General features: G+C 36.7%; 1 protein-coding gene and 1 pseudogene across 1 annotated transcript; one reads left to right on the top strand and one right to left on the bottom strand.

The window, feature by feature from the left end:
• The first annotated feature begins 751 nt into the window (after positions 1-751).
• Positions 752-9,070, top strand: clec11a (C-type lectin domain containing 11A). The gene is given in 6 exon segments (XM_005803445.3): positions 752-1,051; positions 1,054-1,158; positions 2,565-2,679; positions 3,442-3,549; positions 3,632-3,715; positions 6,550-9,070. Coding segments are annotated over 6 exon segments (891 nt in total). The 5' UTR covers positions 752-985; the 3' UTR covers positions 6,963-9,070.
• Positions 9,071-9,635: 565 nt separating this feature from the next.
• LOC102218877 lies at positions 9,636-15,612 on the bottom strand (annotated as a pseudogene).
• Between the last annotated feature and the right edge of the window lie 32 nt (positions 15,613-15,644).

Raw genomic sequence — 15,644 nt, 5'->3', positions numbered from 1 at the left:
ACCGCACAGTTCTTTCCACTGATTATGTCAGATGATTTACATCATCAGGTCTGAAGTTTATCATTCGCACTGCTGCTGTCCGGGAAGTTTTACGTTTTCATGCCAAGAAACTTTCTGTTTATAGGTAAATCTCTGGGTGACATGGAGATTTCTGACAGTCAGCTGAGTAAGCATGAGGGGACAGTGGAGAGGAATCACTCTGTTTTAACAATAAAAAGGTTAAAGGTTAAAAAGACAGAAAGGAGACAAAAAAAAAGTAAGATACTTTTAGGTTCTTTGTAGTTTACATGTTAGATCACATACAATTTGAATATATTAGGAAACAAACAACCACGCAAAAAATAAAGTAAAATAAAAAAGTGAATTGAGCATTAAGACCTGCAGTGTGATCGTAGCCAAATATAATTATAATCGGCTGCTGTGAAAAAGTCGAGTGTGGGTCAGATAGGGTAAAAAAAAAAAAATCTGATTTTAAGTTGCATTCGCCTGGTGTGTAAATGTAACAGGAACTGATTTGTCAATCGAGTAAAAACACCAATAAAGTAAAATAAGAGCTTGTTTTGCAGTCGTTGCCATAGGCACCAATGATGCAAGCAAACTAGAAATCATTGTTAACACAATTTCAATTATTATAGCTCACACTTGGGTGTTGCTTGTGTATTTTCCCAACAGTGGAGAGGTTATATTAGGGGTAGAAGTGGTTTCCACAGGACAGAGATCCATGGGAATCCACACTGCTCTCACAAAGCGTGGAAATGGGAGGGGAAAGCAAAAACAAAGACACTTCCTGTTGTTTGGTGGAAATCAGACCTGAGCTGGAGAAGACGGAGAGGAAGGACAGCAGCCAGGCAGCAGGAATGTTTCGATTTTTGATACCTGGGTGTGTGTGTGTGTGTGCGTGTGTGTGTGTGTGTGTGTGTGTGTGTGTGTGTGTGCGCCCTCCCATTCACATGTCTAATGGGAAAGAGATTCCAGCTGCTGTTCCATGAGGGAAAGAGGAGGGAGAGTTTGCAGAGCGGCTCAGAGAGGTTTAGCTGCTGAAGGAAGAGAAGAGTTACTGAAAGGAGTAAAATGGGACCAGCTGCCACATCGTACACATTCCTGTGTTTATGTTTTCTGGCTCTTCCAACAGAGATGATCGACGCTGCACCAACAGAGGTCAGAACGTTTTCATGTACTTTTATTTTTTAAACTATAGCCTTCATTCTGCTCTGTTTTGATTTAAAAACTGCAATCCACACTCCCTGTACATTACAAAAACTGAAAATGATTTGCGCCTCATAAGCTGTAGGAGATGGAGTCATGAGTCTCGGTGATTCCCAAATAATTACAGATGACATGTCTAGGGAAGCAGACATTGGCAGTGGTGAGTGTTTGAGACTCTTGCTCAATCAGCCAATAATTCACTGGGAAATATTAAGGGGAAAAGTCATGAGTCTTCTTTCTTTTCACTTTAAAGTTTACTTTTAAGCAGCCAAAGCTTCTTTTACTCTTCCAGCTGGTTTTAGCCAGTACTTCTCCAGAGTTTTTCTTTATACTTTTGATTGGGTAGATTGAATTTACCATTTAGTAACTCTCTACAAATCACACTGATTTATTATATAACTAAAATTACTTGATTTATTTTTTCCCTTTACACCCTTTTTTCATGGATTTTGACTGAAATATTTGTAATCATCACTTTAATTAAGGTCAAATAAATAACCGTGACGTCATGTTGGAATTACTCATTAATTGGAGTCACTAAGCCATATTTTCTCCTCTGAATACTTTAGGTAAAACTACTTTACACTGATTGTTCTGAGTAAAACTGGTAAGTTTCTCCTTTTTGTATCCAAGTTAGTTGGATGCGAAACAATGCTAGGAGTTCATATTATCAAGAAAATCATGGGACATGTAATGATTTTGGTGAATGTTGCAATGACTGATATGACTTGTGATTAATAACCAGATGACTAGTGTTCATGTCTTTCTTATTCAGATTTGCAGAAAAAAAAATAAATCAGTATTTCCATCTTAACGAGGTTTCATTTAAAAATATACTTATGATTTCTTCCCACTTATTCACTTTCTAAAACTTTTTTATGCTGCATTAAATTTGTTTCACTGAAATATATTACAGGCATAATATTAGAAACTATAAATTTATAACATATTGTGCTGATTGGACCAAAACCTGTCCTAATTTTTGCTGCACAGTAGCCTGTAATGGTCAGGTGCAGTAACCATACTGAAAATGAATGAAACAGCAACATGTTTAAGGAACTCAAACACTTTAGAGAATTTTACAAAGAAAGAAATTAGGAGTGGTACTGTATAAGCTTTTAAATTCAACTACACATCTAATTAGATGTCAAGCACTAAAATATTAAATAAAATGGGTCCATTCAGTTCCTAAATTGTTGGAAAATCTAGAATATTTTGAATATTTCTCTTTTGTGTTCTTTAAAAATAGGTTAAGTCTACATGAACAAACCTGGATTTGTTTCCAAATCAGAAAATAATACAAAGATTTAGTACCAAACAGTCTGTTGTGGTAACATGGAGATCTGTCTGTTTGTCAGGAATCTGTGGTGGAGGTGAAGAGGACCAGAGGCGACGTTCCTGATATCTTTCCAGAACCAGAACCAGAGCCGACCAGCCAAGCGTCAGACTTCGAAAACTCGTACAACTACGTCTGTAAGTAACGTCCTCCACCCTTAAAATACTTCTTTCATTATAAAATCGGCTGAGAATGGTGCATGTAGTATAAAAAGTTATCACTCCTGGGACTGTTTTGTTGTACTACAAAAACAAATTTGGTGTATTTTATTTGTTTTTTTTGTGACAGACCAACTCAAATAAACTGAATAAAAATATGAAGTGCAGTCTGAAATAGAATCCAGTGCAACCAGTATCAGACGTCTGCAGTGTTACCACTGTGAAACATAGTGATGGCAGCATCATGATGCGGGGATGCCAATCTATGGCAGCAACAGGGAATCTGGTCAAAGCTGAAGGTGGAATTGATTTAGGTAAATAGACCTGAACAAACATCCAAAACTACAATGAAAAAGTTTAGATCGAAGAAGAATCCTGTCTTGAAATGGTCCAGTCAAAGTCCGGAACTGAATCCAGTTGACAGTCTGTGTCTGATGTGATTAAGCTTCAGCTATTTAAACAAAAATCCCTTCAGATGCAGGAAGCTGCTGGAAATGTACCACCAGATGCTTCGACTGTGGCTTCCACACTTTTCAGATTTCAGTATCATTTTTTTTACTCCATTTTACAATCGTGCACCAATCTGTGTTGGTCTATCCAAAACGAATCACATGGTGGAATCTGTGGGTTGGTTTAGTCAGGTTAACCAACCATCCAGCAGCAACAGTCTTATTTTCTCAGAAGAATCAAAATTTCCACATTCGTTTGGGTCATTTTTCCAGTTCTTTTCTGTTTTCTCAGTATCTAGGCTAGCCGGCATAGACCAGGCCATCCACAAGCTGAACGTTGGTCATTACACTCTGGATGTTAAAGTCAGCCAGCTGATCGACCGACTCTCCAAGCTGGATGGTGAGGTTCAAAATAGTGGTAGAAGTTATTCCAGAAACACTCCAGAATGTTTTATTTATCCGTTTTTTCCTCCTTTAAACAGCTAAAGTTGGAGATTTGGAGGACAACATCCAGGAGGTCTACCGACACAGCAAGGACAATCGCAAGGAGATTGGGAGACTGGAAGGTATAACAGACTTTTCAAGCCTTTTTCAAGCCTCAGAACAGATCTTGAGTTTGATTGCAATATTCTGCAGTATTCAAATTTAAGACTTTTTAATGCCACTTTAAATGAAATTTAAGACAGAAAAAAACTATAAAAATAGGAGACTATTATGGGATCCAACTGTATTACAATCAAGCAAAGAAAAACTTAAATTTCTGGAGTTTGTTTCATAGCTCTTGGCTTTGTGCTTTAAGTTTATAGTATCCATATCGGTCGGCAACAGAAGTGAGACGTAGATGCAGAAAAGCTAGCTGGCTAGCTACCAATGGTATATTTGCGGCTAGTTAGCGGTAGCCTCAACTCCTCATGTCACAAAATGCAAAGACGTGTGCGCTCATTTAAACTTTTGCTTGACACAAAAGTCCTGCAAGAAAAAATACAAATGTTTTTAAGGGCAACTTCCATATTATAGTCATTTAAGATTTTAAGATAAATGTGGGAAAAAATTGTTAAAGCAGCATTTCTAACCATTTTTGAGGGTTTGCAAATATGAATTTAAATTTATCAGTATTCATATGGAGAAACAATAGCTTTAATCATACCAATCATGTTATATTTTAATATTTAGTCATGTTTTTATCTATAACTGGAAAGGTTTTACCCACATTCTGTTCAGTTTCTAGGTTCTAGCTCTGGATCAGTTTGTCTTTTTTTGCTGTCATGGAAAATAAAACTCATGAGGTAACATGCAAATAACTGTGATGTTTGCATCAGAAAGGTAGAACTCTGCCAACACCAGAAACTCTAAAAAGAAATTGTCGCATTAGGAAAATATCAAAAGGAAGCCTGCGGTTATGTTATACTTTGTACCTTGGAAAATTATAGCTTTGCTGTGTTTGGTTGCTATGCAAATAACAGGAGCTGCTACAGGCATGAAAAGAAACACAGCTCTGGAGGGAAGATTGCCAAAAATAAAATAAATTGAACCCAACTCTGCAGCATGTTCTGGCACGTTTCCCCTCAGGAGCTTTTATAATTCAGTCTGCTGTAGATAGATGAGCGCATGGAGAATGCTGTAGTGTCAAACAACACGGTTATCAGAGGATCACTGAGATGTTTGCGATAACTGAAACAAAAGAAAAACAGCAACGGGGTGCAATTTGTTTGTTTTCTTTTGTAGGAATGCACACAATAAGCAAGTAGGTGTATTTAAATAAAAAATGTGGAAGAAATGGTACCAAACATTAGTCTAAAACCCTTATTTGATTTGCACCATCCACGTGGTGGTGGAGGTACTTGAATATGGATATCTACGATTTTGGTCCTGGGTCTGCCTGAAAATAGACAGAAGTCAACATCCTCATCGAGTTAAAACCCAATGAAAACCTTCCAACGTTTCCAGATGATCAATTATTTCCCTTATTTTTAAAAGCAGGGTGTCAGGGTGGACTTTGTTTTTGTTTCCATAAACGGTGCTTGCATTTTGGCTTAGCTTTTGTTGGATGGATGATGACACAGCTGTATGTTATGCCACCGAATTCACCCAAGGTTTCTATTTACCTAGTGAGTCATCCCATATTATTTAATGTTTTGCATCCAAGGAACCAACTTTCTTTGCATGAAGACCATTTCTACAGAAACGCTGATGTTGTTTGTTTGGGAAGTCTTTTGTCTCTGAGGTGAATCATTAAAAGTTCAAAAGTCCCTGAATTCTCAAGACAAATGGCTTAATTACAAAAATCACAAAATCTTGCCAAGTAACTTTGGTCTAGTTTCCATTTCAAATATATTAGTATGCTTTAAGTAAGAAAAAATTACATAAAAGTAACTTTTCAGCCACAAATAGGGGCTTGTTTTCTTTTTTAAATTATTCCTTAAATTTGATGAAAAAGTACTTGCTCCACTAGCAGATAATTTACTTATAACAAGACATTTTATTTTTTCCATGTTATAAGTGAAATAATCTGGGAGTTTTTCATCAATATTAAGAAATTACTGACTTAAGAGAAGCTCCTATATCTTGTTGAAAAATTACTTGTAAATTAGTTTTGTCTTATTTCAAGTGATCCAAGATATTTGCACTGGAAACTAGACCAAAAATACTTGGTGAGATTTTGTTTCTGAAGAACAATCTTCAAGATAAGCAAATAATTCAGTAAAAGAATAAGTACACTGATTTAGGGGTGAGCGATATGGACTTTTATCACGACATTTGTTGGTACTGTTATAACGATAAAAATTATAATAAAAGATTTATTACTTTCTTTTATATGTAAGGCTATGACTGCATGGTGCAGCATTCAAAGCACCACAAACACAAATACTATTCTTGAAAACATTTGAAACAGGCTTCTTCACTAAAAACAAAGTGATTTATATTAGTGGTCCCAACCTCCGGGCCGCGGACCGGTACCGGTCTGAGGACCAATTGGTATAATTCATTCATAAATGAATTATGAAGTCTCTGTAAACAAAATTGTCCTTCAGAAAAAAGGCTAGTTGAGACCAAAACACCAGACTGAAGACTTTTATCATCCAGTTTTTTGTAAAAATAAATAAATAAAAAATGAGAGAGGGAAACAAGGAAAAATGATAAACAGCCGATGCATAACCAAGATACTTTGGTCTTTTTGAATTTTGCACCTAAAAATTACCCAAAATATGAAAAAATTAAAACTACTACTATAACTAATAAAAACTAATCCAAAACTAAATATTTAACTAATAAACACTAGCAAATAAATTCTAAAAACTAATTGAATTCGACAAAAAGTTACAGTGAAATAAAACTAAACTATAATGAAAAACCCAAATCTGTTATAACGCTGGTTCTCAGTTTATTTTCTGCATCCTAGGCTGCCACAAAGGACAAAGACTGGGCTACAAATGTTACCTGGTGTACAACAACTTAGCCGACTACGCGGGAGCATCCAGGAAGTGCCTGGAACGTGGCGGACGCTTGGCGATGCCGCGCGACCGCAAGGAGCAGGAGGCCCTGGCGGCGTACATCAAGGGCTTCTTCAGCCCGGGGAACTGGCCCGTCTGGCTGGGCGTCAACGACCTGCGCTCCGAGGGGCTCTACCTCTTCGACGACGGCACACGGGTCTCGTACTTCCAGTGGCGTAAGCACTTCCTGTCCAGTCAGCCGGACGGAGGAAAACGAGAAAACTGTGTGGCCATGTCGTCGGACGACGGGGACTGGTGGGACCACTACTGCGACCGGATCATGAACTATGTCTGCGAGTTTGACGACAGGGTGGCACTTTGAAATGAACTCTTAAAAACTGTTTGTTTTTTCCCAATAATGCCAGTAATTGAAACCTGAATGTGTAGCTCTTTAGAAATAAAAAAAGAAAACATTTTATTTAATCATTATCACATAAGTTATTGTAGCATACAACACGGTCTAGTACCAACGCAGAGTTCTAGAGAGACGTTTATGTACATTCATCTTAGGCATGAATTTCATAGTAATTTTGGATTTATGGTAATCCATTTGACTGATTTTCTTGCAACAAGCAAAGGGAGATTCTTAAAGCAAGAATCAGACACATTCTTTTGGTAGACATCAGCAAGCTTCTGACATAATACTTGTGGGTCTTTACCAGCTACACATGGCCAAATTGGTACAATTAATTTCAATTAGTTGGTTTCCTGGAAGAAATCCAGTTTCTGACATGGTTGAGAATTTCACATTAACCTGCTTTATCCAAGTCAAGTTAATTTGTTTAGCACATTTCATAAAAGTATAGCACATTACAATTTATCAAATATCATCTACATCAAGTATGTTGATCAATATTCCAATTACTAGCAATCAAAGGAAACTAAACTAGGTGAGTTTTTAGCCATGATATAAACAAACTCAGTGTTTCGGCAGTTTTGTAGTTTTCTGGAAGTTTGTTCCAGATTGCAGGAGGCTAAAAACAGAATAGTGCTTCAGCAACAGATTTTTAATGATCTTTCATGTATTTTGGTGTGAAGCCATTTCCTGATTTGTAAAAAAACAGAAGTATTTTAAACTCTCTTCCCGATTCAAAAATATGTTCTGATGCTATAATTTGATGTCAAGTTGACAAAAGACATTTGTTTAAGCCAAAGCTTGGAGGTGTTGAGTTTTTTCTGTTTTGATTGTTTGTGGTCCACAGTAGGGTAAAAATCTGGAGAAATTGGGGTTTCAAACAGATTCGGTCAGATGGTGCAAACTAGGAAATAAGGTGTTCCGACAGGGATAGCTTCCCACAGAAATATTAAAACAAATATTTTACCCATCAACATGAGTCCACAACTCCAGTCCTCAACTGCCCCTGTCCTGAAACTAATGGAGGCATTCCTGCTCCAACACACCGGAACCAAAAGACTGAAACTCACTGACATGTCAGTACATTTTGCATTAACTCTTAATCATTTGATTCAGGTGTTTTGGAGCAGAGATGCAGCTAAAAGTGCAGAACCCTGACTTACACAAAGCATCAAGCTCAACCCAAGTGAAAAATTGTGAAGTATGTGTGACAGGCCAGGGTTGTGCAACAAAACCATCTAACTGAAATAAACTGTACAAACCAAGCAAAGAAGAGTGGTCATAGTGCAACGTATTGGAACCAATTACACAAAGTGTACAATTATTTCAGCATTAAATAAGCAAGTAAGCATCTAAATACTTAATGGTATCGACTGAAATGTACTGTATGTGTCGACGATGGAGTGAAACACTTTGCTCTGTGTGTTTGTGCTTTAATCATTGTTGTTCATGCAGCTGCATAAATATGACTGTAAGCCAGTTAAAACTGCTGATTACATTCAGGGAACTCTAAATATTGGATCAGGATTTCCAAACAAGGGTAAAAACTGAAAGATGGAGGAACTTTCTTGGGAATCAGCACATACCAAACCCTTTAACGATCTCCATCAGTGTGTGCTTGGGCCTTAGGAGGAGTTAAGAAGTAGCAGAAATGTTTTTAATAAGGGCTGGTGCTGAGTCCTGCTAAACTGCTGATTAACCCACATTCTTTTGTCCGGAGGAGATTAAGCTTGACTTCTGCACAGTCTGCAAATATGACTTTCTCAAAAACATGACTTATTTTGTCTACAAAACAAGAAAGTAAAATGACAGCTTGGGTTTTTATTTTCCTTGGTACAAGCTTAGAAACAGTAGATCAGATTTCAGTGGAAGTATTCATCATAAATACCAACAGTACATTTGTTTTTGGAGATAAGTTGGGTATTGGAGACATGCTGAATGAAAATGTATCTACACTACCTAAATATTTTTGTTGTTCCTTCCATAAGAAACATAATTAGTTTAATTAAGCAGGAAGTCGTAGCTTTGTGATGATTGATTATTCAACAATAAAGTCAATCACCTTTACAAACCTACTCCTAATATCTGCTGCTGTTATTATGCCTCTAAGATTATGAATGTGTATGAATGTATAATTAAGTACTGAGCATACAGTTGAAAGATGTTTACAAACACTGCATCTAAAGGCAAAACACCATGTAATGCACCAAAATCATTTTTATTAACTAAATGCCAGAATAATGACATGAATTTTTTCTTCTCCTGTTTGCATTTATCAGACTTACATTCTAAATTTATAGTTTGGGTCAAATGTTTTCCTTCCATAAACTCCTAGTAATAGCTTTGTGGAGTTCTGGCCCATTTTTCCTGGCAGAACTGGTGCAACACAGTTCGGTTTGCACACTTAATTTTCTCTAATCCGCCAACAGTGTTTGTGTTTAGCGCTCTGAAAACATTTAGCGCACTTTGTTTCCCCTAAATGTATTTTTCTGGATAAATTTCAAAGTACTAATTTTCTTGGCAGTAAGTTGAATAAACTCAAGTTCTGGTTATCTGCTTGATTCCTGAAGTATATAAACATTGATGTTCATGCTCTTATTTTGAAGTGGGAGACGCAGCAGTTCTGTTTCCTTTTCTCACGTTCTCCAAACCTAAAGCGTTGAAGCCAATTATGTTTATTCTGTACCCAGAATGCATTGTTGTTTTTTCAGTAAACATTTTAAAATTACTGATGTCTTGCATACGCCTGGATGTTTCCCTCCTGTGCAATCTCACTTACAGCAGTCTGGACTTTCCCCCATTCACTTGGATTCCCTCCGGTAGATTTTCAATCTGGCCAATCAGCAAACAGAAGGAGAAATTGTTAACGATGATGTCGATTTTCTGCGTTGTTCTAACATTGTGGTCTGCCTGTAGTTTTAGCAATGGGAGCGGGCATTTGGTCCGCATCAGCCATGCTTCCAAATATTGAAGCTATAATTTTTCTTTTTATTGTTGTTTCTGGTGTTTTGGCTTCTTCCTCCAGAGCGGCCTTTCAGTTTATGTTGAGACTGGGTCCACAGAGAGTTTTACTTTGGTTCCGAGGTTGATGTGCAGAACAGAATGATGCTTTTATATGGTGTAAGCAAATATCTGGTTTCAACTGTATATTTTTTGTTAAATAACAAATAAATATGACTTTTCATTTTAAATCACAACATTGACATGACAAAAGAAGATCAGTTTTGGCTTTTCTGCACAGTTCTCCATCAGTCGCATCTCTTCGTAACGAGTGTAAGACGAGACGTCATCCATGTGCGTCAAAGAGCCGGTCTTCTTCTGTGGTATCAATGTTTTTTTACGGCTTTTGTTCATTTTTATCTTCATAGCTGCTGGTGGAGTCATCCTCAGCGGCTTGCAGGACGTCTTTCAAACTCGGTCTGTCCAGAGGGTTTTTAGACGGATGAGAGAGAAGCACCTTTCCCGTTTCGTCCAGTAAAAAATCCCCGCCCAGCTAAAAATATAAGTAAAATAAATAAAACAGAGATGGAAAGTTGGAAAAGACTTGATCTGGACCGCTGCTCAGTTAGTTTCACTGAAATTATTATTATTTTTAAATAGTACAGGGTAGTTAAACCCCCTTTTTAATACAGAAGATAATGACTATGGCAAGATAAGAAACTATTTAGCATAATTTAAAGTTGTCCACTAATAAGCCAATAGTAGCAAGGAAATATGCTTACGATTCTCAGTTTCAAACATGTTTTTTGCAGCCATAGAGCAATATAACAGAAACTGTATGGTTTAAAGTGACATCATTTTTTTTTTTTTATTAATATAAAGATAATATGAAGATATTTAAGCTCCCCATAAAGTGTAAGCAAAGTTGAAATGAAATGAGAGATAATAGGAACATTTTATTTCTTGATGAAAGTGCTGTGTGAATGCTGTTAGTTAGAGGCCATTGCTGAAACTCAAGGTTAACTTACTGGACTAAAAGCATATATCAAGCTGATTAATAAAAACAGAGAAACGTGAGAGGAAGTAGTGGACAAACTAAACCTAAAAGCTTAAAAACAAGAACAACGAGCTGAAAAGTGCGATAGATTCATAAATCAATTTAAAACAAAAAAAGAAGAAAAGTTAAGTTTAATTTTAGAAATCAAAGAGTTGATTCCCTGATTGACGGAAGAATTGATTTAGTGGAAAATATTTTCTTTTTCCACATTCCCAGTAAACCAAGACGTTAGAAATTTGAATTTGGAAGTTGAATAAACTGCCTCAGGATCCAATAGGCCTGCTTCACATTTAAAATCCAGTTAAAACTGTTGCTATAAACTATTAGTTACCACACTGATTGTTTCTATCTTGTTAAAGCAGCAGCGGCACAAATAGAGCTTCATATATTACAACCAACTTGTTCACTGGGGAAAAATACATTGTGTTCCCCTTGTGTTACCAATAGCTGGCACCACAACAGAAAAGCAAATGCCACTGGTTTCTTGGAGTTACAACTGGAGCGTGATTTAGCTTGGCTGTGATGTAAATCCCACAACCAATTGAAAGGAAAATCGAACCCAGCACAAATTTAAAAAAAAACGTTATTGCTGTAAAATCACAGCACAACCCAAGTGATTTTCCAATGTCGCTACGTCAGAGGACTGAATGCTGCAAGCCAGTGGAGGTAGAGCACGAAGTCAGGCATTTTTTAGAAAAGAAAGAGTTTAGTTAAGTTAGAAAGCAAAGCTGGAGTTAGTGAATTTAATCACAATGGTAGTTTAAAGGAGACCTATTACATAAAATTCATGTTTTGCATATTTTTATAATTCTATTTGGGTCTCAACTGCTTCTAAAAGTAGCCCAAGCACTAAAAGAACATCCAGCTGTTAATAAATTAATCTTTTTTGGTGTCTCAATAACCTCACGATTGTTAAAAAGAAAGAATTATGTGTTTTCCAAGCACACAGTGTCATTTTATTGCACAATCAAGTGATTATGTCCCCTTCAGTTGTTATAAAAATGCTATATGTATCAAATATGACTTATAGGAAATTTGACTTTCTAATTTAACGCCTTGAAATGGAGCTTGTCTCTCTTTAAGAAACTTCTGCCCTTTCTGAAACTCTGCAGTCAGGAAGTCATCACATCTCTCCTCTATTAACACTTTAACAACATAGCTACTATAACAAGCTCAGCAGATGCACAGTTCCACCAGGTGTTTTTGCTGATTGTGGCTGGCTAGTCTGAAGGACCCTAGTGGAGAACCACAGGGGAGGGTTGCTCTGTGAGGCAGAAGTTTGGAAACTTGGAAACTGCAGCTCTGAGGAGGAGTTATGTCTCGAAGGCGGGGCTAAGTCCATCAAGATGATTTGTACAGCTGGATGGTTGCCATGGAGATTAAAGGATTTCTCACTTGCTACATTTTTGTTGGTTGTGCAGGAGGTTCCACTTGTGCTTTTCAAAGATGTAAGGTTATGTAATTGTACATCTGTTTGCAGCTATTTTCATGTGTGAGTATAAACGCTAAGTTGGGGGGCATGGCCAGCAGCAGCTTATTTGAATTTAAGGTCACAAGAGGCTAAAATGTAATGAACATGTTTTGTGTAGACCATAGACCTTTTCTGACCTGTTCAAGGAAGCATAATAGCTCACCTTTAAAAATTTCATCAATAGAGTCCCATTGTAAAATGGAATGTACCGTTAGAAAAAGATGGTAGTTTGTTGAAAATGTGAGTCAATTAGTTCTCTTAATTGCTAAAAGCTTGAATGGTGTTTCTAGCTGAAAGCAGTTCATGTTCACAAAGCATTTCATGGAATACCAGGATTTAATCCAGTCACTTTTGTGGAATAAAACTTTTCAGAAAAAAAGTCAACATCTTAAAAATATTTAACCAAAGGCACCAAAAACCCGTGTCCTGCATGAGCTCCATAAAATGATGCTTTATACCTGAAAAATGTCTTCCAGCAGGCGATGTGGGAAATCAGGGAAGTCTCTGTCTGCAGCGCTGAACTCTGACAACTGCATCAGGCAGCTGAACTTCAACACCTTGGAGAAGGAGGAGCCAAGCCCAAAACTCAGGTAGACCTGGACCAGGAAGGGTTTATGAAGTCAGCATGACTGTCTCCATGGCAACTGGTGACTGAATGGCCTGGACACTGGGCTCATTGAGCTTTAATGACGCCATTAAACAGCTGCTAAAACCTTTAGTCAACTCCCAAACCGACAGTTTTTTTCTGAATCAAAGCCATTTCTATATTTGATGACAAACGTTTTCAGTTAATTTATCACTTTAGATTGTTTTAACTCCTGTGACTTTTACAATTAAGTGCTTTAGTTTAATGCTGACCTTTTTTTGTGAATCCAGCAGCATTTCGAAGGTACATCCTGTCTGTTCCAGCCACAGCTGAGCTCCCTCCACACTGCCGAAGGAAACCACCATGACCCGCACTGACTGGGCCTCCAGGAGGGTCTGCAGAGCAAAACAAAATCATAAAACTGCTTCACAATTCTCTTTGGATTCACTTGAAGATGATTTTTCAGCATTTTTCAGACTTTTTGCCCATTTGGGGGGATTTTGAAACAAACCACAGAAGGTGAACTGACCTGATTGGTCTCCAGCTCGGCCACATGGTCCCGTCATGGCAGCCATCCAAAATTTCCAATGAGAACCAGCAGCAGCTTCTGACCCAAGAACTGACCCAGAGTCACACTCCTTTAAAGAAAATAACCAAAAATATTACTTTATACACTGAGGTAAACCAATGGGAGTGACTTGGAATGACTAATGTATAAAAACTTGCTCTTTTGATCGTGCATCAGTGAATACAGAGTCGGGACTTAAGCTGTCTGCTGGCTTTGCTCCTGATAGCTGCTCATCAGTCGTCTGCAAATCTTTGTCCACGCTCTGCAGGAAGGAGTCCCACTCATTCTGCAAAATTAACCAGAAAAGTAAAAAGTTAAGTAAATGATGCTTGTTTTGTTTAAATTGGGCTTTCATATTTGTGCAAAACGATGACAAGTGCCAGAATTTCTATGTTGCTTGAAGAGAAAACAGAAACTTAAAAGCAAAAATGTCAAATGTAGAAGCAAGATAAGCTGAATAGTAACTAGTTACATTTATCTGAGTAACTTTATTATGAAGTATTGCTACTTTTGCTTGAGTAAAACTTCTGGATTTTCTACTCAAAGAATGAATAACCTTGTTTTAACCAAAATTTCACCAGACACAGACACACCTGCAGTTTTTGCTCAAGTTTCCTAAGTTTTTTATTGAAAGAAATTTATTTAGAACTTTTGCCACATTTTATTATTTGGCATTTCTAGTTTTTATATGAACTGTTTTTGTTTTAATCCTTAAAATAACAAAAATTTCCAAAGAAGTTAATATTTTTGTCCATCGGATTATGGAATTTTTAAATATTAACTGATTGTCTGGAAGATTGCTTGAGTAATTTCTTGAATGGCTACTTTTTACTTTTACTTGAGTAAAAGTATATTGAAGTTTAGTACCATTTTGGATACTCTACCCATATTTGAAAACCAATATATTCAGTTTCAAAACAAAAACCAAATAATAAAAATAATTTTACAGATTTAATACACAAAAACTACCATGTATATATATATATATATATATATATATATATATATATATATATATATATAGGAAAAATTTGTAAAATATATACAGACCTCCAGTTTCAGAAGCTCTTCTACTTGCTCTCTGACTGCTGGATGGCTGGGAAAAATAAATTATTTAATGTAAATGCTTATATTTTCATGTCAAAATATCAATTCTAAAACTAAATAGGCCACTTTCAGCTTATTTTGAAAGTATGAACAGATAAAGATGATTCATTATAGGATTTGTTGTGCTGAACACTTTAATCACATTTCGTCAGACTTACTGGTATAATTTCTGCCAAACAGCCTCTGCTTCACCTTTTGTCTTCACTCCAATTCTGCTCAAAAACAGACTTTCTTCAAAATCCATTTCAAAAATGTAAAAAGACTTTAAGATACAAAAACTAAATGACGTGTTTGTTTTTTTACCTTCTGTAGAAATTTTCCCCGGCTGTGATCAAACCAAATAAAGTAGTGATCTTATGAGGAACAAAAGTCTGCAGAGACGCTGAAGAAATAGAAAAACAAAGACGCTTTGTAAAGGTCAGGTGGATTTGTGCAATGCCTTTATGTTGGAAACAGGCATGACAGGGATTAGATTAGACAAGCCAGTCCGGTATTTTAATCCAAGGATTTGATGTCAGGAATTCTTGAGGAATTCCTCAAGAATTGAGTCAGAAAATAAAGTTAAAATATCCATATTTATTCAATATAAAAGTGAGTTTACACCAACTTTGTTAAAGTGGTAAAATATATAAATTAATATATTCAAGCGTCACTAGGTTAAACTAAATTAAATGAAAATAAATGCAACATAATTAGTGGTAATTAGTTAATTACACGGCATTATAACATTGAATATAAAGCTATTTTTAAAGTTTTTCCTACCTGCTGCTTCCTGCTGGGCATTCTGGAGTAATATTTGACCCAAACTGACCAACAGACTCAAGGCACCGGTTAAAGTCTCCTCTGAAACGGTCACATCCTCCGCCATGATCACCGCAACTCAGACTAACCGCCGGTGCTCTGACGTCACTCGCACTTAA

Source organism: Xiphophorus maculatus, chromosome 15, assembly GCF_002775205.1.
Source record: "Xiphophorus maculatus strain JP 163 A chromosome 15, X_maculatus-5.0-male, whole genome shotgun sequence".
NCBI classification, from domain to species: domain Eukaryota; kingdom Metazoa; phylum Chordata; class Actinopteri; order Cyprinodontiformes; family Poeciliidae; genus Xiphophorus; species Xiphophorus maculatus.
This window is presented reverse-complemented; position numbering and strand designations above follow the sequence as displayed.